At 32.5% G+C, this 26,864-nt stretch overlaps 1 protein-coding gene across 1 annotated transcript in view; it reads left to right on the top strand.

Moving 5' to 3' along the window:
- Nucleotides 1–2,955: 2,955 nt before the first annotated feature.
- The window catches only part of LOC100158987 (chondroitin sulfate synthase 1), a gene marked incomplete in the record, with an annotated part of 24,529 nt that continues 620 nt past the window's right edge, over nt 2,956–26,864 (top strand). Inside the window, 6 exon segments of the mRNA XM_008189687.3 lie at nt 2,956–4,419; nt 21,763–21,903; nt 21,994–22,180; nt 22,286–22,443; nt 23,710–23,911; nt 26,109–26,864. Coding sequence (XP_008187909.2) covers nt 3,406–4,419; nt 21,763–21,903; nt 21,994–22,180; nt 22,286–22,443; nt 23,710–23,911; nt 26,109–26,864 — 2,458 coding nt within the window.

Below are 26,864 nucleotides of genomic sequence, written 5' to 3'. Positions count from 1 at the left end.
TAATTATTTAAAATAAATACATTGTTTTTTTTTCTACGTTCTGGTCACACTTTACTACCCGATCACTCGTACAAATTAGGACTAAATGACTCCCCACTCTGTACTCTACATCCCAACGAAAGTGTTTGTGATCTCCCTCACCTTATCTTTGATTGTCCTTCTCTGCTAAACGCGCTATTTTATTTAATTCTCTTAATCCATCAATGTTCCTCTCAATCTTTCCTCCACCCTCAACTCCAATTCGGAAATAGTCACAAATAAAATTATTAATTTTATTTTGGAGGCTGGTTTCATAATATGATTTCTTTACTTATTTATTGTATTCTATAGAATTGTTATTTTGTTATGTCGTTCAAATAATTTTTGAGCTGTAATAGTTAAACTAAAAGCTAATAATAATAAAAAAAAAATACATTGTTTAACGCTTTAATTCTACTCTATTAATTAAATATATTATAAGTGTAAACAAGCAATACGAATGTTACACGCCACAGTTAGTTAAAAATTATAAAAAAAAAATCTACAAAATATGCAATATATGCTGCTCGTAAAAATAGTGAAGGAATTTACTTTTAAATTCTATACTTTAAAGCAATTTAAAAATTTAAAAATTAATGGAACAAATTGTTAAACAAAAATCAAAATTAAATTTCGTGTATTAATATATATAGTAGGTAATAAACAATTTTATATCTGAACTATAGCTGTGTATTGAATAAATGTAGAAAAAAATCAATAACATATATCTTTTGAACTACTTATATCAATTATACTGATTGTTATAACCTATACTAATTTTTAATTGGTTTTTCGAGGATCCTCATGCAGAACATTTCGTAATGTATATATTTAATTATAGTTTATTAGTAGTTACTACTGTTATTATATTATATTTTATTTCAAGCGATTTTGAATTTTTTACTGTGACCTTTTATCGAATATCATTATATTTATTAGTATATACCAATAGGTATAAATGTACAATATCATATATTTATATAATAATATGTAATTATCATTAAGATAGTAGGTAAATACAATATTATACAAATATACAATACAATATTATATAGGGAGTTGTGTATAGTAATATATTATATATAGTAAATATTATCCATATATGATAATTATAAATTATAATAATGTACATGCGATGCACATTCTCTCTGTATTAGTTCCATGTAAACTGTAAACAGTAGCTGCGATACCTATATTGTTACAGATTCACTAAGTTATAATGTATTTATTGATCTGAGATTGCGGACAAAATATAATATATTATACCTTATCGGCTATCGCGTAACAATAATAGCAACAACTGCAGACAACAGTATACTATACATTATTACATTGTATACTATGTATATTATATATGTATAGTGATAGTGGCCAAGTGGCTTTCATTATATATTATTCAGTATGCACTATTTTAGTTTATAGTCACCGAACGAATGCGATCTGACGAGGTAGTATAAAAAGCGAATAGTTTTCAACTTGACATTTTATCAGGCGATAGTTTTTTTATAAATACATATTAATAGTATATAAGTGCATACATTTTATAATTTTTAAGTTGTAATAGGTTTATACCCATTATTAATATTATAATTTACAATCCTGAGACATTTTCATCCTTACGTGGCAACATGTACAAATGTGTAAAGCGCACGCGCGTGTTGTTAATACGTTTGGGATTTCAGCTGTCGTCCGACTAGGGATTGTATTATTATTGCGTTGCTGTCGTCTCATGGGTGTCGTATATACATTGCAATGCTCGAATTGGAAAAATAAAAGAATGGGGGACTACTTCATACTTGAACAAAATTAGCGTGACTTGATATTATTGAACTCAACCTATAACAGCCCACTACACTCGACAACCACCGAGCATAAAACAAATAATACTATTACAATATTATACGAGCATGCCAATTGCCAGTTACGACTATACTTTTGACCAATAACATAATATAATAATATTTACATTAAAAATAAATTTAGTTGGTTTCTTTCCGTCTTAATGAAAATAATTAATAAGCATGGTGTTCACCAAATACTATTAAAAAAAACAAATACGAGAAGAGCTTTGTCCCCTGTACTCCGTTTCCATCATCAATTTGACCACTTCTTATACATCAACATCACCAATAAGTTCTATTCAGACGAATGAAAAACAAATATTAATACAACCGTATTGCTTATTTGTTCACGTATACCTACAATCTATATGGCTACAACCGCGACCTACCTGTCCCAGTGTCCCCGTGGAGTACGATAGGTACAGTGGCGCCGAACACGGGTATCAACTGGGGAAAATTCTCCAGAACTATTTATGGGTGGTCCAGATGGGTGGGTGGGTGGGTTATTGATAATAAGTGATCAGCCATCAGTGGTATTTAATATTTAAAGGCAGTATAATATCGTGGTTATAATGGACCATTCGAGAGCAGTTAAACATTTTTTTTTAAGTAGATGGGTCTAACACCAACATTTTTTCCCCAGAACATGAAACATAGATCGGTGCCACTGGATGGGCATAATTATAATATTTTAATATTAGGTGATATCATATTATAATAATATAAAATTATATATATATAGGTAGGTACCTCACCTAGGTACCTATATTATAATAAATTATGATGTGTTTGTGACAGGCGCACGCGTTTAATCGAACCGTCGACGTCGTTGTAATAATGTTGTCGTCGTGAGGTACACGCGCAATATAATAACATTTAAGTAGGTACCCATAGGAGCGAAAGAATGAAAATCTCGTCTACCATAATAATAAAAAATAATAATACACAACAATGGGACGGACTGAAAATTTTTATATTACCGCGCGCGAAACGTCGTCGGCGCGGTGGGCATTGATGGCGGATTGTGAGGAGGAGGGATGGTCGGAGAACCAGTCGCCGCCGCCGTTGTGGTCGACGCGTCACCGTCGTTGCCCGCGGCGGTGCGGCGGTCCACCGTCGAGTGCCGACGACGACGGCGACGGCGACGGCGACGACGACCACGACCACGTCGGCGACGGTGTGTCAGTACGTTCGTGCGATTCGGACACGCATCAACCGTGCTGCTTCAGTGTCAGTGTTGTAGTCGTGCGTCGTACCGCGTGCACTCGCGTTCGTCTGTATAATATTATTACACATTTCTAGATAGTTTTCTTTTACGCTTTTTCGTTAATAATAATATCGTTTCGGTAATATTATACGGACGTGAAAAAAATAAATCGTCCGCCGCAACAAACGGCGTGATCTCAGCGATCGAGTGATTTTCGCGATCACATGCCCTGCACCGTATATCGGCGGTACCGAATATCCTATTCCCGTCAGACCACCGCTATGTGAAAAACGTGCAGTGCATCGAGCGGCGCTGCAGCGTACGGACGATGAGCCGCCGATGGCCACCTCGACAGACACGGAACACCGCGACCACCACCACGACGACCACCGGAACCACAACCACCACCACTACGGCCGTCCGTCGCTCCCGCGGCCGCAGCAGCAGCAGCAGCACCATTATGCGTACAAGACCGTGGCCAAGAAACAACGGTCGTCGTCGGCCGGCGCCAAGAAGAAATCGACCGGCAATCGCAGGCGGCGTCTGACGCACGTGTTGGCCGGCATCGTTCTTGGACTTTTTTTCGGTTACACGTTCGGCGGATCGTACGGCCGATTCCGGTTGTACGCCGGTTGCGGCGAAGGCGGTAGCGATGGCAGCAGGCCCGGCGTGTTGCGACCGCTGCAGCCGCTTCAGCAATCGTCGCAGGCCCACGACGACGACAACAGTGGAGCGAGACCCGTGGCCGGACATGCAGAGCGAGCCGGAGGTCCGCCCGAATCGCTGCTGTTCGTCGGCGTGATGACGGCCAACCGGTACTTGGCCACCAGGGCGGCCGCAGTCCACGGCACGTGGGCGCGTCGTGTGCCCGGCCGCGTCATGTTCTACAGCTCGGAAACGTCGGTCCTGCCACCGGGTGCGGCCGACCTGCCGCTCGTCCGGTTGCCGACGGTGGACGACTCGTACCCGCCGCAGAAGAAGTCGTTCCTGATGCTGCAGCACATGTGGGACAACTACGGCGGCGCGTACGAGTGGTTCATGCGGGCCGACGACGACGTGTACGTGCGTCCCGACCGGCTGGCCGCGCTGCTCCGGTCCGTCGACAGCCGCAAACCGGTGTTCATCGGACAGGCCGGTCGGGGGAACCAGGAGGAGTTTGGTCTGCTCAGCCTCGAGTACGACGAGAACTTCTGCATGGGCGGGCCCGGCGTCATCATGAGCCGCGAGACCCTGGCCAGGGTGGTGCCGCACATCAAACACTGCCTGAAGAACCTGTTCACCACGCACGAGGACGTCGAGCTTGGCCGGTGTGTGCAAAAGTTCGCGGGCGTGTCGTGCACGTGGTCCTATGAGGTAATTTATTATTTTATAATCGCTGCATTATTGTTCTAATATTTTGTATATAAGATAAATAACAAAAGATAACAGCAGTACCTATCTACGGTTAAAAATTACAATATATAAAAAAAGGAAAATAAAGAATACGCTAAGTATACATTTTATGTTTGCACATTTAGTGACAAAGTCAAGAGTTCTAGTTGTTAATTCTATTATTCCACTTCATGAAACTTCTTCCTATTGGACAACCGTTCGAGATATGTTTGATTTTTTAATTTTCGTTATCACAATCACGCGAGTGGTTATCTCTCGTTTTCCATTTGACCATCAGCTGATCCAATATAATTCTGCCGTCAAACGGTTTAGTGTTGTCCATTTCTGTCTCGGTAAGCCAAAACCTGCCAGTTACTTGTCAGGATTAGGTTAGGGCTAGTTACTATCATCTGACTTCACAAGTTTCCAGTTTTCTGCTCACATATCCTTATGCATTAACATTGTCCTGCCTAATAATCTCACAACAATCGTCTATATTATTTTGTAATGCACATCGTCTTCGACATCGCTGGTAAAGAAACGCCACAGATAGTGGCCATATGTAGAGCCTATATAATATCGTAGCTACATATGGTCATTGGTCACACTTTCGAATAAAATAAATTAAATCGATTTCCTGACCTCTAACTCCGCGTTAATCCTCCCACTATATATAGGGAGACTCGCCTCATTTCCCAAATGTACTTTACTTGCTGTTTCTTGCTATGGCGAGATGTATTATAATATCGAGATCCTGACATCCAGTACGTTATATTATACCTACTTAATTGTTACTGCGATGTAGGTATATTATATGGTCTATGAAAATCGTCCGATCAGTTTACGTAAACAGACACGCGAGCCGCGAGCCCATGTTGTGCCTAGGTATGTATATTATAGTGCAGCGGTGGTTGCGTGCGTTCAAATTGTACGAAGGATTTTTATTTTTTACCTATTACAGAGATAAGTTCATTCTCCGCAGCACCACTATAGTTTTGTGTATATTATTTCGTCTCGGAACGACGTTTAAATGAAGGCACCCATCTTCGTGCCTCGAAAAACATTTGTACGCTCTATTATGTGCATTTAAATATAGCCTAAGAGGTGATGGATAACGACGGAATTCGTCAATTATTTACTGTGCGCAACATAATAATATCATGTTTATACGATACATTTCGGTTGCCTCATATATTATAGTTAAAAACTGGTTTTTTGGTCACATTCGATTTCCACGAGAGTTAATACAATGCATACCTATACAATTATATTATATTATGTTACACGTATTTTTTGTTTTTTCATCTCGTGGTTCTTGATTATAAAAACGTTGCTCTTCGTCGAATTAAATATTGTTAATATTTATAAGTTTCTATTATATATAACGCTTGTGGTATAGTCAGGGGGTGCATGCGAGAGTAAACCATTATTTATTAGCTGATTATTTTAGATTCTGAGCAGAGTGATCAGCTAGAAATGTATTGATTTGACAATCATGATTCATGATGTGTGTTTTTTTTTTAAAAATGTCTGTGCCCTTTTAAACTTTGAGGGTGGTTTCTGATGGAAAATTAGATATGGTTATCAGCGCCAGTGCAATTTATAAAAGCGACCCCAAGCCTCGGACGAAAAAAAAATTGCATCTTTACTGTGTTAATCCTTCGTTTTATATTATTCTTTTCAGTTTAAGAGTAGGTAGGTACATACACCATCGGCATAGATATCAAGAATAGATAAAAATATCTCTTATAAAATAATATTACTAAAAAAAAACGTTGGACCCTGTGTGTTCGCACTTCCTGCAAGTCTAATATTGATCGGTAATTTGAGTCAAAAGTAAAAAAGTAAAACTTACATACAATAATCAGAAAAAAATAAACAAAATATCACGGAAAAATGGAAATATTTACACTACAGGTAGGTACCATAGTTTTTAGCATGATCAATTTCATCTTTTTATTATAATTCAGAAAAAATATCCATATAGATACATGAAATTATAACGACATATTAAACAAGGGTTTTATAGATAGAAATATAGAATATAGTTTTCAACGTATATTTTTACTTTTTTTTTACAGGAGGTTTGAATTTGAATACTCTTTTAAATATTTTTTACAATATAATATATTGTTAGGTACATTTTTTTGGTAAGAAAAAACTTGAAAATGTAATATGTTTCTTAAAAGTTGTACGAAGTATCAAATTAAGAATATCGAATATTTATATAGGTACAATTTTTTTTGTAAGCGCTTGATGTTCAAAATTTTGATCAGGATCACAGACATTTGGGAATTGTTTTGTAGTAAAAAATGAATACAATTTTTGATATTAATACTCGAAGCTTGAAAATATAATACAAGATTCCTCATAAGTTTTTCTTATAGAAATCAAAAAATATTGTAAATGAATAATATGCTAGGTACATATTTGTTTTAAAGACGTTTAAAGTACCTATAAACATTTTGACGAAATGTGGATATAACGAAAAGTAACGACTTTTGTCCAACGATTTTGAATTATAAATTAACAATAATAATAGGTATCAAATTATAAATTATAATAATTTATTAATAATGTAATATAGGTAATATGCACCAATTTTGCAAATACATTAGTTTAGCATACTTACATATTACTCATATAAAAACGAATTATAAAATATCATTATAAATTTAGAAATAGCGGCTTCCATTACGTCTCAGATGTTCAGATTCGTTTTTCGTATGCAATGATTATCATTGGTTTCAAATTGAAACATCTATTATGCAGTGACCTACTCAATAGCGATTAACACTCGAAATCTATATACATTAAAGCAAGACGGGTTATCTAGTTTTTTGATATTAATCAATCATATTTTGTGAAATCTATATCAGTTTCCTGTCAAAGTTAACTGTATCTAACCAAAATAATTACATTTATCAGTTATCTTTAACTATTGGAGATAACAAAAATGTGACGTATACCGGCCCCTCTTCAGAAATCCGGCTCCGGCACTGTAACAAATTTATCTGATTATTTTATGAACGTTTAAAAATATATTTACCGCTTTTCATTTTGAAATTGAAGTAATATTTTATACGTCATACAAGGTACCTACCTCGTAATAATATTTCAAAATGAATTTCATTCAAGTTCCGTTCAAAGAATCTTATATTATATTATACGATAATCAAACATTTTAAATTAAATAGTAATATGTACTTATGTAGATTAAAACCGTCCAATATATTTAGACAACTATTGGGATGATAAATAGCTCTTTTTTTGGCACATGACAATCTGTTTTGTTGAAAACTATAATGTCAAATTTTGAAGTCTTCTAGGAACTGGCATAGAAATATTTTTGGCCATTATTATATTCAATGGCAAATAACAATGGTTAAGTTAAATTTGGGGTTTTTGTTTTAACGTGCTAAATATTATGTTTATATTGATCCCGATAATCCACATGTGGTCATTGCCCATTGGTTATATAATCATAATATCTGTAAAGTGGAATAATGATTGAAATTCCAGTAAAATATTTAAGTATTACCCGCTGTATAATAAATACTAAGGTAGGTAGGTACATCCTACGGGCTACGTGAATTCGAAGGGAATGCATCAATTCTCAAACACGGTGGTGCCATTAAAAAATTAATGATAGACAGAAGGTTTATCCAGAAATTGGAACATACACATTTTATGATCAAATAATATACATATATAGTAAGTAAACATGTACAGTGCACACAGCTGGTACCTATTTCATTCAATATTGTTTTATCTGTGTATTTGATTGTTCTCTCAAAAACATTAAGGTCGTTTTCTTATTCAGACGTAAATTTCAATAATAATCAACAGAATTAACAACCTTTGAACATATTTTTAGTTATTTATCGAAATAAGATTAAAAAAACACGTTAAAATTATATATTAATATTAATACCTACTGATTACTGATAGTAAGATTTAATTTTGATGACTATATATTATTTACCGAAAATTACGTAAAAATGTTTTCGAAGATGCGATAGTTTTCGATTTATTTATCGACGTAAATATTAAATTTAGCTATGGACACGTCTTATGTGACATGCCACATGCGTGGTTATCTAGGGCCAAATCGATTAAATTATGTATCATTATATTTCTTTTTTCTTTCTACAAGTTCCTTGTTATTTATTTAGACCTTATTTTGGATATAATAAAACATGGTCCAACACCGTGTAATACATACAAATAATATGATTGCGTTAAATAAATAATACTAACTATGTACCTATAGTATCTAGTATCTACGTACAAAATATGCATTACCTAAATAGAATTTGCATAAAACAAATACTTTTTTAATTAAAGCTATAATATACACAGATGTTTGATTAACTAAATTAATTGTTATTTAAATGGAACGTAAGTAAAAAAATGATTTACTAGGTAGTTGATGTACCTATACTAACCTATACTTTAAATAAGAGAAAAACCAATATAAAAAATAAAAATGGTATTAATCCTCGTACATTAGCGTGTGTCGGAAAGTATATAATATATTTCTATGTCTTACATCTTTTATTGCTATTTATTATAACTTATGCATAGGATATTATTGGTATAATATCCCTCGTGGCCTCGTGAAGTCATTTCAGTTTATGTTTAATTCACTTTTCGTCATATTCTATTTTCAAAAACCATTCATATGACAATATACTATAAATAAATATGTCAATTTTAATATAATATCCTAATATTATAGGTATGTCCATTGTACATTGCACGCATCGTGAAATGTTATTTAAATCGAAACCTTGATGGCTTGATATCATAATCGATCTAAATTAAAAAATGGCATCTAGTTAAAAAGGTGATAATTCTTTAATAAATTAATTCTAGTAACTATTAAAAGTAATAAAGTATTAATTGAATGCATTTAGACATTAGACGTATACGTATAGGTATGAACAATACCGGATAATAAATAATGGTATTTACCTACGTAGATTATAATACTATTATAGACAATAGTTTCTGCTTATAGTGCATTAATGGATATTATATTATAATATACTAAAAAAATATAAAATGTAATTATATTATAAAACAAACAAATCTAAAAGTCAATAGATATTAGTTTGGAAAAGTGTAGAATTTCATTTACAGTTGTTTTTTATAATTTTTTTCATTTTACAGTCTTAAAATAATATAGCACTCACAGCAGCAGTGATAAATATTATAATGTCTATATTATTATTACTTTTATCATCGATAAACTAATATTGACGTTTCCTGAACAATTCGTATTAGCCGCGCTATAGCACATATTCACATCTTTGTCTGTCTTTGGGAGATTGCAGTAAATTAATTTGTCCATTACGTGCGCAATGTAATTTGGTGTAATGTATAACTGGATAATTAATAATAATTATTATTGTTTAAATAAAAATATATTTAAAACCATTAAATAAATTCCATCATGCCATATTATTATGCTATAGCTTGGCAATATAGGGGAGACTGGCTTAATATGACAAACCACTTTTTAATTTAAAAAAAAATTGAAGAAATAATGTTAGTTAACACATGAAACTTGAGCAGCATATTTGTATTTATATTATACACATATTTCTGAAGTCTAATTGTACATTTAATACAAACAAATAATTTTAATTTACTTTTTTTAAAATTTACCTACTATGTCATTCATACACTATATTTGTATAAGCAACCACTGTATACTGGGCAATAGAAATAAATTATAAAATTTTTTCAATTTTTATAGTTTAATCAATTTTTTTGTTATAAATAGCAACACTTAAGAAATATATTTTAATATAATTAATATAATAATATAATTATGGAAATAATATAATAATAAACACTGCTATGTCATTTTGCCTGATATCATACAAGTTTTTTTCAAAGTTTTTATGGGCCAAAGTATTATAATAAGCTTATTTATAAAATAATTTTAGTATAGCTAGCTTTTTATGTTCAACTTCGAATAAAAAAAATTGAAGCAACATAAAGTTTTATATTTTAAATTAATTTTAAAATGATTAAAAAAAAGTTGATAAGACAAAAAACACATTTTTGCTATCAAGTTCTCTGATAAGGTCAAAACCTGTGGTCACTGTATACAATTGTATGTAGGAGGTTATTTGTCACGTATATACCTAATGCGGATTCGGTTCGTAAATATCAACAATTCTAATCAAAACATCAATGTGTCATATTACCCTAATATGTCATATTAAGCCAGTCTCCCCTATTAGGTATACAATATTGATAAATAATATTTACACATTACACTTTAGTTTTTGTATAGTAAATATTAAGTATTAAAGACTCTTTAAATTCTTACAATATTTTAATATTTAAAAACTGAAATACTATTCAACTAGTCATGAGTCACGAGTAAAAGTTCTTCAATGAATCGAGTCCATAAATTGAGCATAGGTACAGGATTATACAAAGATCAATAATTTAGAAAATTGGATAGGTATAAAATAACATTATTAACAATTAAAAATTAAAAATACATAAAGTGTGATTCACTAAGGACTTCTATTATTTTTAGTACATTTTAATAAATTCAGAAACTACCCCTTCAAAATTTGATTTAGACACATCAAAATGAAAAATCATCCACTTATCAATTTACAGTAAAAATGTATGGTTTTCATTTGGAAAAGTGAAATTTGTTTCATAGGTCTCTCCTTAAATATCAAAAATGTTAAGAATCAGATTTTAAATAAGTTTATTATGAACGGATAAAAGCGATTTGGTAATGCACTTTATCGATCATTCTGTATTTATATAGTATTCTTTTAGCTAGGTAACTTATAACATATAACGAAGGACGAATTTTAGGAATATTAAATGTACCTATAATATAGGGAAAAAAAACTATTAAAGTTGAAATATTTTTATATTGGTTATACGCATCGCATGACAATATATTATTAAGTATAGAAAGATAAAACAATTTCGTTAACAATCATTATCCATCTGTGAATTAATTAATTTTCTTCTAGGTTTATAGAATATTCAATATAATATAACTATATATCTTAAAACTACTAAATAATAGTATAATATTATATATAATATTTTTTGTAATATAATTCTAAGACTATTCTATTTAGTTTAACTTTATGACAAAACTATTAATGTCGACAAATCCGAATGCCGTTTTACTAGACTTACACGTTGGGAGGGCGCTCGTGATTTGATCTTGAGATGTGCACATATGTTTAACAAAAATAGTATATCTGTAGCCTTGTAATTTAATAGCTTTTACTATACCCTCTTTAAATATCAAAATAAAATCTCGTAGGGTCTAATATATTGGTATTTATATAATAAATAACAGTATTATACATTAAATCCTAAATGAAAACACGTGTTTATAAAGATTTTAATTAAGTTCTGTTCAGACAACTTCCTACGACGCGACGGCGTGACGGGTTAAAATTTTGAAATGTAACCATATTATGTTCATAGCGATATTAAATACTATTATTTTATTCTTTCAAGTGGAAATATTTTCAAAAGTATTGAAACTTTATTGGGGTATTTACAAATGTACAGTTAATATTATAACCATTAACCATATATTCTATATAGACGTAATCTTGGGTAGATTTTTGGGTGATGGGAGGGGTGAAAGGGGCAGTCAGTGGTAAAACTAAAAATCTATATAAGGTAAAATACTAAAATGGCACTATTGCCCACTCAGTCAAATATCTGAGAAGGCAGCCCCCCCCCCAGATTACGCCTATGTGTATAACAACGTGAAACAATAAATTGTATTACCTAACTATATTAAGTACAATTAATAAGCTAAGTGATTTGTTAATAAAAAATATTTAGATGAGTTTTTAATTAAAATTGTATGTACCTACACTTAAACCTTAAACTAAATGTACAATGTACATAAGAACTACATTAGAGACCAGAGTATACTCTAATAGGTACTTATAAGTATTTCAGTCTAGAATAATGTCAGTAGATAAGTAGAAATATTATATATTATTATATAATTTGCATATGTAAATACAAATTTTGGAAATAAAATTATTATTATTCGGTGAGTTACTAAAATTGCAATTATGCAAATACGACTATAAATAAATATTAAAAAGGTAGTAAAAAAAAAATCTTAAGTGACTTAAAGTCATAATAATAACGCAATACTCGTACAATGATGACGTTATAATATTTGTCAGAGACGGAATCGTGTCGTTTGTATACCTATAGGTACTCATCGATTGTGTTTATTGACTTTTTTTTTCGTTTTCCACGCGTATAAAAAAACCTACTACTGAGGTATGTGCAAATGTATTATATATATATATATATAATGTTTAAAACATATTACATATATTATTGTGATCTAGTTATTTCGATTAGGTGTTCTGAAAGTATCGCCTATCACCAATGTGTCAATAATAATAATTATATATATATACCCTGCAATATAGACGACACGTATATTATATGTACGTACCTATACCTACATAATATATTATATAGGTACACGTGTGGGTAATATAATACAGTTGACGCGTCCAGTGCAGGTTTTGCAGGAAAATATCCGAGTGAGTGATGTGTAATGAACCTGGTTTTTTTTTATAAATAATTGGATTTCATTGTAAACTTACCTATTGATTGAAATGGATTTTTTTCATACCATCGTAACATTTTTCAGATCGTTGACAAAATACTGTATAACGCGACAATGTTTTGTTTAATATATCGTTAAACACTTCCAAGTGTAAGTATATTTATGTCATACGTGAGCGTTGTGCAGATAACTCACCCCGTTGAATATCGCATAATTTATTTATATATATTATCATATCTATCATATTATAATATTGCTGGTAGCTCTATATTTTCAAAAGCAAATCAGCTCTTCGCGAGGTGTGTCGAATCGTCTGTCAAACGAACACGTGCAGACCGTATGCTCGTGTATTTTTTTTTAACTTTATATATGCACTGAACCGTAGTTAGTTGGACGAAGAAAAAATGACGTTTTGAAAAACTAATCTGCCGGTCGGATTCTTTGACGTGGGTTTTTTTCGTGTGTGTGGTGCGCACATGTCTAGCATTTGTTTTTAAAAACACACCAGAGTCTGCAGGAGCTCGTATAAATAAATGTAATATATTATTATGTTATATTATATATATATAATATAACTGAATGGCTTAAGTGTGGTGGTGATATCGTTGAAGGACTCGTGTCACTCCCTCGTCCTGCAGTTTGGGAGAGGAGTTTGTAGAGTCGAAATTCAATGTCGCGTGGTATATCAAACATAGTACAAATCACGTGAATGCAAGTTGCATCCATTTCGTCGCGTCTTATATAAATTTATTATGTACGACTAAATGACGTGTAAGTGCATATTGTGCGTGCAACAGATATAATAATAATATATTACCCCGCGCCAGACGCCCCTGCGTGTCAGCTGAAGTATCCGTCGAAATATTAATTATTATTATCAGACTGTTAAACTATAACAATGATTTATATTATTGTAATATTATAATGTACACATAGCGCGAGGAAATGCGTTCGAGTTGAAAACTCAACGACTTATGACGAATTATAAGACGATGACCGAAATCGAGTCGAGGATTCCGGATGTTGATACTTCACTTTGTGTAATATTAATTAATGAATAATAATAAACGTTATGAACAAATATTTAAACTTCTATTGTAATAAGTTGATAAATAAAAAAATCATAATGATTTCAACGAGAATTTCATGAGAATGTCCAATGCGTCTATTATTACGATTAGTATGTACTTACCCTAGATAAAATTAAATATTTGTTTAACACGCAGATCGAGAAGGTGAAAAAATTGCAATATGAAACTCAAAGTATTTTTTTTCACTACGCGCGTATATTGCTATATTTAAAGTTGGACGCGTTGCACAATATACACTATTCAACGTTCATGGTGAAGTACAACGACGGTTAACAGTGTAGGTATCTATACGTAAACGACTGCTAAGCGCCAAAAAATAAAAATGATAGAATAAAAAATGAAAATAATTACACATTAAATTTTATAATTAAAATGCCTTGCGATAAAGCACTACAAATATGCAATTTTATATTACATAAACGTTTGACTGTTTCTAAGTATTTTTCGTTCGTATAAATAATTTTTCATGGAAGTTTTTTCAATATTGTATTCACTTGAAGTGTTGCTGTGTGCCTGTGTCGACGAATGTCTTGCGATAGTCGTGATTTTAGACGTCTGTTTTTGGTCATATAGGTACCCGGATTGAAATCCTTTAGTGTTTCAACGGTATGTTATTTTGAAATTTCCGAATAAAATAATTTGGTTGGGGTTTTTTATCAAAGATTTAAGTCATAAAATCCTACAGTTGGTCTAGTATATTCAACTTAAAAAAATAAATAGATTGCTGGACATTGTGTAAGGAGAAATTTGTGACTACAAACCTCTAGCACAGAAGACGAAAAAAATGTTTAGATAAATTCGTAAGAAACTAATCGACTTATACGCAAATCCATTGAAAGTAGAATTAATATCATATTATATACCTACCTATTATACTTTTGTGTTAAGCTGTAATTTTATATATACTTGATACCGCTTTTAAGTCTACAATTATTTTTCTATTTAAAACTGCATTCTCTGCAACACTGGTATTAAATCATGTTAACAAAGAGATTGTAAAATCTGTAGATAAGTATATACCTAGGTACCTACGTATATAAGTGTCAAATATACTCGAGTGTTGTTTTCTTATGTTTTCTGGTGTACCTACCTACCTGATTTGTATAGGTAGGTAATAAGTATATAAGTAACTGTTATTTACTAGCGTGTATACCTACAGAGTACATAATTATAATTTATATTAGATTTTAATTTTATTTGCAAAAATTACCTGCATAATGGTGTAATATTACTATTTTGTTTAAAGGTACGCTACTACTATAATACTACTGCCTATTATCTACTATACCTACTACCAATAATAATAACTTATTTTATCTAGTTGCCTTTAAAAATAAAATTTCAAAAATTCATTGAATTCATGTGTAATTACTGGTTAATGTAATTTCTGACCGTCAATCATTCTTTTTAATAAGCAATAATATACCTATACATATTATTTTGTAGTAATATTATCATTGATAATATTTAAATTCTAATATAAAAACCTTTTTTAATTTTTAACTTACTATTCGACTAGTTACAACAAACTATGTGTAATGTTAAATAATAGTACCAATATTTTGGTTTAAAAAGGATGTTCGGTAATTATTTCGTTAAATTAAGAAAAAAAAAAGTATGACAACGGTAATTTATATTTTATTGATGGAGAAGTCTTCATAATCTACAATAAAGCATAAACAAATTAAACTGAATGTAGTATGAACGAAATTGTAATCGTAAACACTATAATAATGACCAATAATAAATGTTGATTATAATATGATCTAATGATATAGAATTTCATGCATGTTAACCAGTTTTTGTGCTCAAATAATAAAATAATTGCGACCTCGTAATTATACCTCTTGAAATGTAGTTCATTGATGTGTCAAAATCAATTTTATTATTTTATTGTAACTCAAAAATTAATAACTGAAGAGACTAAAAATGTTCACCGAATATTTCATATAAGCATTTACTAAGCTTTAAATCATTTTCAAACTTTTTTGGCTCTTTTTGTATTATTTATAGATATTTGAAAATTTTTAGTTGTTTTTTTTATTTAAGCATGATACAATTTTTGTTTTTGGTTAAATATTGATATTAAATACCATTTTCCACATAAGATTTTTTCACAATCATTATAAAAAAAAAGTAGAGTGCAATTTCTAAATTGTTTACGAGCGTCTGATTAAGTTTACATTTTGAAGAAATTGGATATTCACGCGTAAATGAACGATTTTAGTGTTTTAGTTATTGTAACTTTTAGAATTTAAAAGAGTATAATAATTGTAAAAACTTGAAACATTCCACTTTTTCTTAAATTATCATTTGGTATACTCAATGGAATTTTCAATATATTTAGATTTTAGGCAAATAAAAGTTATTTAGGTAGGTACATGCATTTGAAATATTCAAATTTTTTACTTGGATTTTTTTTTGCTAATGTTTATGTTCTGTGAAAAAGCTTGACAATTGAATACAAAATTTCACAAAAGTTATTTTTATAGTTTTTTTTTTTTAAATTATTAAAGATATTGGTACATTATTAGGTACATATTATTATGCTCACTATGACATTTTCAAATGAAATATTTTTAACAACATTTTATTCAACCTACCGTACCTATATTTAATAGTAAAATAAATAATTACTTTATAATAGTGGAATAATTAATATATAATTAATACTACCTATTTTATATAGGCTGACGTTCTTCGCTATGAATCGTTTTTCGTATGTAATGATTTATCATTGAATTTGGCATATCCATTACAATGACTAACTCAAGGACGATATTATTTACACTCGACACCTACTGTACAGCGGTTACCTACTTTCCCCCGTATTTTTTTCTAATTCCAGACCACTTTTCCACTTTTGCATTACTTCGGGTTCGCCTATATTGTTTATTAATATGAATAATATTTTTCGTCTACTTACTATTTTAAAGCCCTATACCCAGCCTACATCATTATAACTGTGATTGAATCAAAAGCGGCATCTGGCCAAAGATAATTACTATTTATGTGTTAACCTGGATAAGGCTAATGAAAACGCAGAAGACGAAGGGTGTGTGTATACCTATAATATTATAGGTACGACTAAACTAAATATAAGAGCACAAAATAATATATTGAAATTTATTCGCAAGCGGTTTGACACGTTGGTGAGTCGATTGGATGATACCACGGTTATGTTGTACTGACCAACATATCGTTATGCCGTCACGGTTATCATAATAATATAATAATACCCAATAATTATACCTTCAATATTATATTATTATCAAATTTGCGATAGGCACTAGTTTATTTGACGATTATCAATTATAAAATTATTTTATAGTGATCGATCCGGACGCGTTATAACTATATGTCTATATTTGGTTTGTATCACGGTTTAAGAAAATTCCATCTCAAACTGTGGTTCGTATAAACTCTATAAACACACGATAGATCCCACGCGCATGCATTCTCCAACATCGTAACATGTTTTACCTCAACTTGTACAGTTTTACGGTTTCACTTATTTTGTAAAAATTGAATTTTTTAATCGTCATGAAAATCCGTCGTACCATCGACGCGTCCTCGTACACGGTAAAAGCCCAAATTAAAAAAAAAAAAACGCGAATCTTGTGTACCAAACAGGACGTCACGGTCATCGTTCGACTTACGACAATTATTCGCGACGGACGAGAACATCACGAAGACGTGTCGACATATATTTTAATATATATTTATATACACATTATATTATTATTATTATATACGTACCTATGAGTGATGTATGTACGCGCGTATTAAGGTTAGATTTATAGACCAATTACGAAATTAAGAACCCTTTTTATATTATTGTGCCAACTATTCCGCATGCTGCGTGCTCGCTCTCTATAATAGCGTATAAATAAAAATGCGCGTTAAGGAAGTCACTAACCTATGTGTGCGTGGCCCAATGACTACTGCGATCACGTAGGTAAGTCGAGGAGAATATTATGTGTGTGACGCGGCCAACTGCCAAGGCCGCAGCCGGACCTAATGCGATACCGTTGCTATAATATTTTAGTCGGGAGGACCGGTTTTTATTATTATTATTATTATTATTTTTTCCTCCCGATCAAATGAAATGGTGTTTTTTGTGTGTGTGTGTGTGTGTGTGCGTGTGTGTACTCTGTAGAGGGTGAACAACACCGCAATGCCCTCACCGCGGACGGCGGAGGAAATGGGAAAAAAAAGAAATCCAAAAGAAATGTGTACACTGCGCACCAGTACCTAATATACGAATTCGTTCACCGGTAATTAATGGATTTTTTATGAGCGGTGCCTTAAGAAAAAACAAATTGTTTGTCTATATATAATAGCTGCACACGAGGAATCGGTTTAGACCACGACAGACATCTGCAGCAGACGAGCGCGTTACAATGATAATATGTCGTGTATTATATTATATGCGAGCAAACAATAAAAAAAAAAAAATCAAGAAAAAAGGTCAGTACAACAATGCGCATCCTATACATAAGTATATATATATATATTTCCTTCATATTAAATTATGGTACGTTTAATAATATTATATTATTTTACATATTATTATATTCGTCGGACGAGCGCTGCAGACAAGAATGGACTCGTTTTCCAATTATGGTCACTCGTAATTGTTTTTTATTTGGTCGCGAATTTGGTTTTTTTCTTATACGTTTATATGTATATACCTACCTACCTACATGTAGGTATGGGTTGGTTTATTACCTATATAGAAATAGAACGGTATGTGCGAAACGTCTGCGGACACTCGAGAAACCGTTTTGAATTGCATGCCACCGCCACTCTTACGGCCATAATAATATTATAGTAGGTACCTCCGTCGTACGTGTGGTGTTTTTTTCCCACCCGAATCTTACAGAGTCATGTACTCATGTGCGCCGCGAATATACGCAATTACCGAGGAATGTTTTGGTTGTAGTAGATACCACGTGTGCCCAAATCGTATGTTTTGTGCCCTATCCACCGTAATAGGCGCGTTGGGAATATGATATTATGGAGCCAATCATGGAGGGACCTCCATAAATTATATATAAGCACGCGAAACGGAAAAGTTTTTCGACCACAGACGACCCCGTGGTAATCGAGTCGGGTCGTACTGTAAAATATTTCAACTCGGTCTAAGTACGGGTGAGTGGGGCGGGGGGACGCTCGTAAATCCTCTCGTTTCACGACGCATATAATAATATGATTTGATGCAGTGTCGCAGTGCTTTGTTAATAAAAATAATAATAATATGAAATTTTAAATATTTAATTATTCTGTTGACCACATAAAAAGTTTGACGTGTAACCTACGTCTGTGGTTGTTATTATATGGTTTTTTACCTATTTTCAGACGTCGGACTTTATCGTAAAAAAATAAAGTAACACGGATTTTGCCGCTATATGGCTATATATTTAAGTATATAGGTATATTATAATATTATATATATAATAATATACATACAAGCGCGCTTATACCTACATAATATACTTGTATACTTATATATATTATATTATGTATTAAAGGAATTCGATCCTTTTAACCCCCCAATTCGGGTTGCAACGGTTCCTACTGCAGTAAAATATTTTAAACAATATATACAATCAGCTGTCGAGGCGTCGAGCAACATTGTATGTTGAAGAGTAAACGGATACGATTACGAGCCTGCGTAACAACGAATATTATCATTATCATCATCGATTAGGCGTAAAAACCAATTTTAATTGCATTAAAATAATATTATAACGGTTATAAAAACGTCGGTAAATGGTTTAAGTTATTTTATTATCACTATATATATGGATCACTATATATGGACGTATACAAATTATTTAAGTGGGTTTACGATAGCAAAAACGTCATTAATTAATACTTGAAGGCGTCGTATATTATATATTACTTATTTGTTGTGAGCACGTGAGGATATAAGTCAAGACTATAAGCGCAGACCGTTAGTGCAAGTGCACCAGTATTATAATATATAATATAGTTATAGTTGCTCTACTCGTCATAGAATATTATTATTGGATCGAAACATGTGGTTACATAAACGAAAAAACGAATAGCTAATATGGTTATTAATTTATCGGAGTGAATGAACTTGAGGAGAATATAATTATAATACATGACCATTGGCTACTCTGTACCTATACAAAGATAGTCAAAAAACATATATGTATATACGCTAATGTAACGATTAACGTTAGGTACCTAATATACAGTAATACCCGTATGTACACTGTACATATACATCAGCTGTGTTCATCAAGTTTTTTTATATGGCTAAGAATATAATATGCGTCTTATAATGATTCTTAGAGGCAAATAATATTATTTTAACACCCCATTATAGCACCTGCACTGAGAACCATACGATTCACACGTATTTTATTCGTATATATTAAAATATTAAATAGGTACATTCGTATTAATATAGCGTAGGTATATTATGCTGCTTTGTATGTCGGTAACCAGAAAACAATATTATCTCATAAAACAATATTTAAAGATATTAATTTTACTTTTTTGTTCAAATGAATATAATTTAACGTAAATGTTCTCTAAAACACAACAAACCGAAAAGTGCATTTTTACTGCACTCCGGTACAATACAGTCTGGTCTGCATGTATTATCTGTATATTATTAATTTTATCACCGCCCGTGCAATTTGAATACGACACTATATACAGCTTAAAATCGAGCACATTATTATTATATTATTATTAGTTGTTATAGAAAGATAGAGCGAAACAATATACGTCCATAGAAAAACACGCGTGTAATCTGAAAACGCATAGTTAAATAACAGGTATTCATAATGCACAGTATTATACGACGTTAAAGTTGTATAATATATATATGATAATCATCTTTGACACTGCGAAAATACGAAGTGAACAGGGGTATGAAATATGTAACAGCGGAAGAGAGGGACAGAGGGTTCGACCAAATGCTAAAGCCCGAAGTTTTGGGGTGAGAATATTTATTGTTCGAGAAAATAAGATTAACACTGCGGGGGGATATAATAGTACTACAGTATAGGGATCAGCTATATCTTTATGTAAATCGTATATCGTATACGAGCTATTCTCATAAGTCGTAACGGGGCAAATTGTAATTATGACTTATGTACAGTGTATATATATATATATTATGAGTACTGGAGTTATAAAGAACTGGGCCCGGCTGACTAAAAGATATACAGCAAAAATATAAATACAAGAATTATTATTTATATTTTAAGTCGTGTTTTTGTTTGTTTGCACATCTTAGCAGGTTTACCTATGTCAATAATTAATCAAAAACAATTTATCACACGGCACACGCATGGTGATCTTGAAAATCGGAGCATTTTCACGATCAAAAATGTTGCCGACAGACAGAAAAAAAAACATATATGCATCATTGTAAAATCTATACATTCTTTGGCTCGACTCAAAATCTAAAAATGACAAAATACCGAGTTTATTTCATAATAAACTCGTATCTTGTGCTCAATCACCACCAAATCCCAAGCACCCCTTTATAAACAGTTGTTTCCCCATGCTGCGATGAAATTTATTTAAAGCCACCATAATAATACTTAATAATTATTTTTGGAATTTTATTTTTAGATGCAAACTATTTTGTACCACAACTCCAGTGGTCGCGATGCGTTCACTGGCAATTTGAAGCAGAAAGAAGTGCACCGAGCAATAACTCTCCATCCAGTCAAACAGCACACTCACATGTATAGGATACACAACTACATGAAGGTACGTCGAGAATTTACGATTCGATAATTTTTCATCGTTTGGGTCGCGTATATACTGATTTGTTTCGTGACCTTTTTCACGCTGCTGCAGGGTCTCGAGCTGCAGGAAATACACCAGAAGAAGATCCTGTTGCACCGGGACGTACGATCCATGATCGATCAGCTGATCAGCACGCACCCGCGACCGTCCATCGAGTTCCGGCTGACCGGCGACTCGAAACAGCTGTTCGCGTCCCGGCCGGGAAGTCCGAATTACTTGGGCGACCCAGACCTGTTGGGTAACTAAACAATATTGTATTATATTACAGTTCCGCTCATATAATGTCATGCGGAACCGGCTAAAACCGTATCGATTGTGTATTATAATATAATATGACGTGTAGGACTTCCGCCGGGACTGAACAAGTATAGGCCGCGCAAGGTGGCGGACGTCATCAAATGGGACTTCATATCGAAGGCTTGGTACTCGGACACGGACGCGAATCCAAGGCGTCGGATAGACTCGTACACGAAAGAAGGACTCGATGACGTCGTCCGGGAGGTATCTACTCGTATACAATACAATATTATAAAATATTAAGTTTATTTGAGAATATCTATACATACAATACTTACATACATATACTTACAAATTACTATGAATGAATGAACCGCGTCCAATTATCATTGTTTTCAAAACTCTATATATGTAGGTACTTATACCATATGCATTATCGCCTGTGTGGCAGTATATAATCGGGGGTGGCTAACTTAAATAGACTTACGAATAACTTATATGATCGAACTCTGAGATTTTCTATGTTGTAGCGATCGCTATCGATCGATTTAATAATTGATGACGAAAAAGAAGCGTTTCAATGATATTATGCATGTCGTAATATGTATGTGCATATTATACTTTTTATTCAAATAATGTTTTATTTGAAAGCTGTACACGTAAAATATTTAAATATATTCAATTCGTTAATAGGATAGTCAATATGGGCTAATGGGTTAGTATCCATCGGATTACGTAAAATGTTCATAGTCACTCGAGTCGTTTTGAATGTATATAATTTCGTTTTTCTTAGTAATTTGTTGCCAAACAAAATCAATAATATTATTTGAACTTAAATAAAATTGTGATTGTAATTAATTTTTAAATCCATGGGTTAAATAAAGAACAACTATAAAATAATTTTTTATTTGTTTTTGAAAAAAACCTCAATGAAAGCCGAAAGGGAGTTGCGATTTTCCTATTGGCTATATACATTATACATCATGTCATAATTTTAATATTTGCTACTACCACGGTATCATAAGAATAATCGGTGTAACTAATAGATAGTTGACGTATGAAAATAATGATACAAAATCTAATAAATTATAGATATAATTATAATATTATCTCATATTATATTATTACTAATTGTTATCTATTTTTTCAAATGCTAAAAAAAATGTAATTCAACAACAAACAACAATAAGTTAAGATGACTTACGTCATGCAGTAAAACTTTATATAATCAAAAAAAAAAATAACAATAATAATATTATAGATATCTATATAATAGAAATTATTTGGAACAAGATTGAACGTTTTTCTTTAACACACCTAAATATGTTTTTGGGCTGCAGGATACACGATAAAATGTTTCTGACCTATGTTTTTGATTATTTTTCATCATAACACATTAAAACAATACAAAATACTCCAACTAAGACAATGGCCAATGATGATGGAACTGCTGCCTATACATATATAATACCTATATTATTGAATTTCTATATATTATACCTATATATTACATTGTATATTTTTCTGCAGGTGATGGATCTGATAAATAAATTTTCCAAGCAGCGCGGTCGGGTGATCGATTTTAAGGAAATATTTTACGGTTACCAGAGGGTGAACCCATTGTTCGGCGTGGACTACATGTTGGACATGTTGCTGATGTACAAGAAGTACCGGGGAAAAAAGATGACCGTTCCTGTGCGGCGGCACGCATACCTCCAACAGCAGTTTACCGGTAAGCCGTAAGGAGGATAATAATATGATATTATTATATTACCGGTAAGGGGGATAATAATATGATATTATTATAGTGTATAGGGGCTTGTCGGCCGTGTTTTTCGGACAAGGAAATCGAATTTAATTTTTTAGTGGATTTATTTTCAATATACCTATATTATTATAATAACCATCGACCATACTAAGCGTATTTTATCAGATAATATTAAATTCAAAAATCTATCGTCGTTCAACGTTTTGATTACAATAATATAATATTGTACATTATGCATTGATAATTTTTTGAATTTTTGAAAAAAAAATCGAATATTGTGTTATTCAATCAGAATTTCCACATTTATTACTGTAAAAAAATTGTATTTAAATATTATATTGATTTTCCACGGAGATACTAAGGGTGATACGGGACTTCTGGGACATACTGTACAGTATTTAATTTAAGCTGGTATAAACAATTTTTCACACGATTCTTCTAGGAATACAGAAAAAAGCTTATTGATTTCTCACAATAATCTGATAACAATAGTAAAAGTTGAATGAAATACATTTTTTATCTTCAAATCATCATCACACTGAATACCTACTGATAAGTTCAAACTTTGTTTTTAATTGTAACAAAAATATCTGCAAATATATGAATTTTTGATAAAACGAAAAAACCCACTGCTTATTTATTTTAGACAACTTATTATTTATTATAGGTAGGTATTTGAAGAACATTTCAATAACCCCTTTAGTTAATAGTTGCATTCAAATTTGGTTTTATTAATTTGATTAAAAAAAAAAATGTAAGCCACTATTTTGAACACTAAGTAGGATATTGAAAGTATAAAGGTAACTGGTAACTACATTGTTGTTTAGATATTGGTTGCATACCAATTTTGGTTGGAATAAATCTTTTCTACGTTTCTCCAACGTTCAAATGTAATTATAAAAACACCAAGTTTAGGACATTATAGGAGTTTAAAGTGTTAAGACATTGATAAAATTACAATATATAGATAGCAGTTTTTTTAATTTCCATTAAATTAGGTATGTCCATTGCCCTAAATTCAGCCTGAGGCATATAGTTAAAAAAAAATTACCTGTTAAAATGTTAGGTATAAGTAATACCATAATTGTTTAAATATGAATACTATTTGCCACGACCAGTTATTAGCAGCAAATAATTGGTTTACAAATTATAAAAATAATAATAACTATATTATATATTCTAAGATCTAACTTATGTGGTATGTATAAACATCAAACAGTGAACATATTTGATTTACATTTTCCAACATTTTAACACGAAATAATAACAGTTTGTTAAATGATTTCTATGACTTTTTAGGGAGTATATTGGGGTATACTAGGGTATTACTACTAAGTTCTAGGAATGTTGAAATAAACCTAACAGTACCCACCTTAAATTATCAGGAATTTAACACGGGTTATAAGAATTTAACTACCTATTTGTATATTATGACCAATTTTAAAATAGCTTAATAATTTCAGAAAACATTTTAACAACCACAATAATAGGTACAAGAATTATTTTAGAATAAATTAATATTTAAAAGCATGTTAACAATCATAATACACCTACCTAGTTAAAAAAGCGTAGTTACAATTAGTAAATTATATTCTTAAAGTATCAAATTAAATTTCTCATAATATATTATTAACTAATATTTTTATTTTTTTTTTTATACATCCAGTATAAAATAATTGTATACCATGTGTATAATTCTCGTATTGTAATACTATTTTTTACCATTTCATAAAATATACAAACTCACATTTATATTTACAACTGTGATTAATTATAATGTTTTTTTTTTAAATTTTATTGCAGTCATAAATAAAATCACAAACGTGCGATAAACTGTAGTATAATTTGCCTATCTACTATCAACAATAATAATTTAAAAACTAATTTTAAATTTATCGTGGGCTAGATATTTTTCGATATTATTATTTTATCTGAATACACAAATAATTTAATAATTTAATTTGTACACAAAAACCTTAATCATAATAATATGACGGTCATCGAAATGAATACACCTAACTAAATTATATTTTATGATTATTGGTATCAATGATAAACGAATTAATAATATAATATTTTATTCTAATCGTATTTCTATTCGAAGTGTTAAGTATAACATAAATATTATTAAATACTAATCCATACGATTCGATCATTACAGGTTTCGAAGTGCGCGAAGTGCTGGACGGGTCAGAAGTGAAGCCCGTTACGCAGCAGCAGGACGCCGAAGCGTACGACAACGTCGACGACGACACGGCGGGGAGTCCGTCCAGGGACATTGCGGACAACGGCATGGTCCGGGTGCAGGACGTGCCGCCGGCCAAGCGTCGGCCCGATGGCCGAGCCAAGACGGTGCACTTCGTGTTGCCGCTGTTCAACCGGCTGGCCACGTTCGCCCGGTTCGTGGACAACTACGAGTCGGTGTGCCTGGCGAACGACGAACGCGTCACGCTGACGGTGGTCCCGTTCGGGCAGGCCACCGCGGACGGGGCGGCCGCCGCCGTGGCGCAGCTCGCGGGCCGTCACCCGAACGCCCGGCTCACCGTGCTGCCCGACCCCGGCGTCCCGTTCGCCCGAGCGGCCGCGCTCCATGCGGGAGCCGTCCACGCGGCCGGCCGGCCACCGGACGACCTGCTGTTCTTCGTCGACGTGGACATGCTGTGGACGGCCGCGACGTTGGACCGCGTCCGATTGAACACGGTTCGCGGCCGCACCGCGTACTTCCCGATCGTTTACAGCGAATACGACCCCGTGGTGGTGTACGGCCGGGCGGAAGGGTCGCCGAACCATTTCCTGGTCAACCAGGGACACCGGATATTGGCGGCAGTACGGGTTCGGCATCGTCAGCGCGTACTCCACCGACCTGGCGGCTGCCGGAGGGCTGAACACTTCCATCCGGGGCTGGGGCAACGAGGAC

Source organism: Acyrthosiphon pisum, chromosome A3 (assembly GCF_005508785.2).
Source record: "Acyrthosiphon pisum isolate AL4f chromosome A3, pea_aphid_22Mar2018_4r6ur, whole genome shotgun sequence".
NCBI lineage: Eukaryota > Metazoa > Arthropoda > Insecta > Hemiptera > Aphididae > Acyrthosiphon > Acyrthosiphon pisum.
Note: the sequence above shows the minus strand (reverse complement) of the source record. Positions and strands in the feature narration are given on the sequence as shown.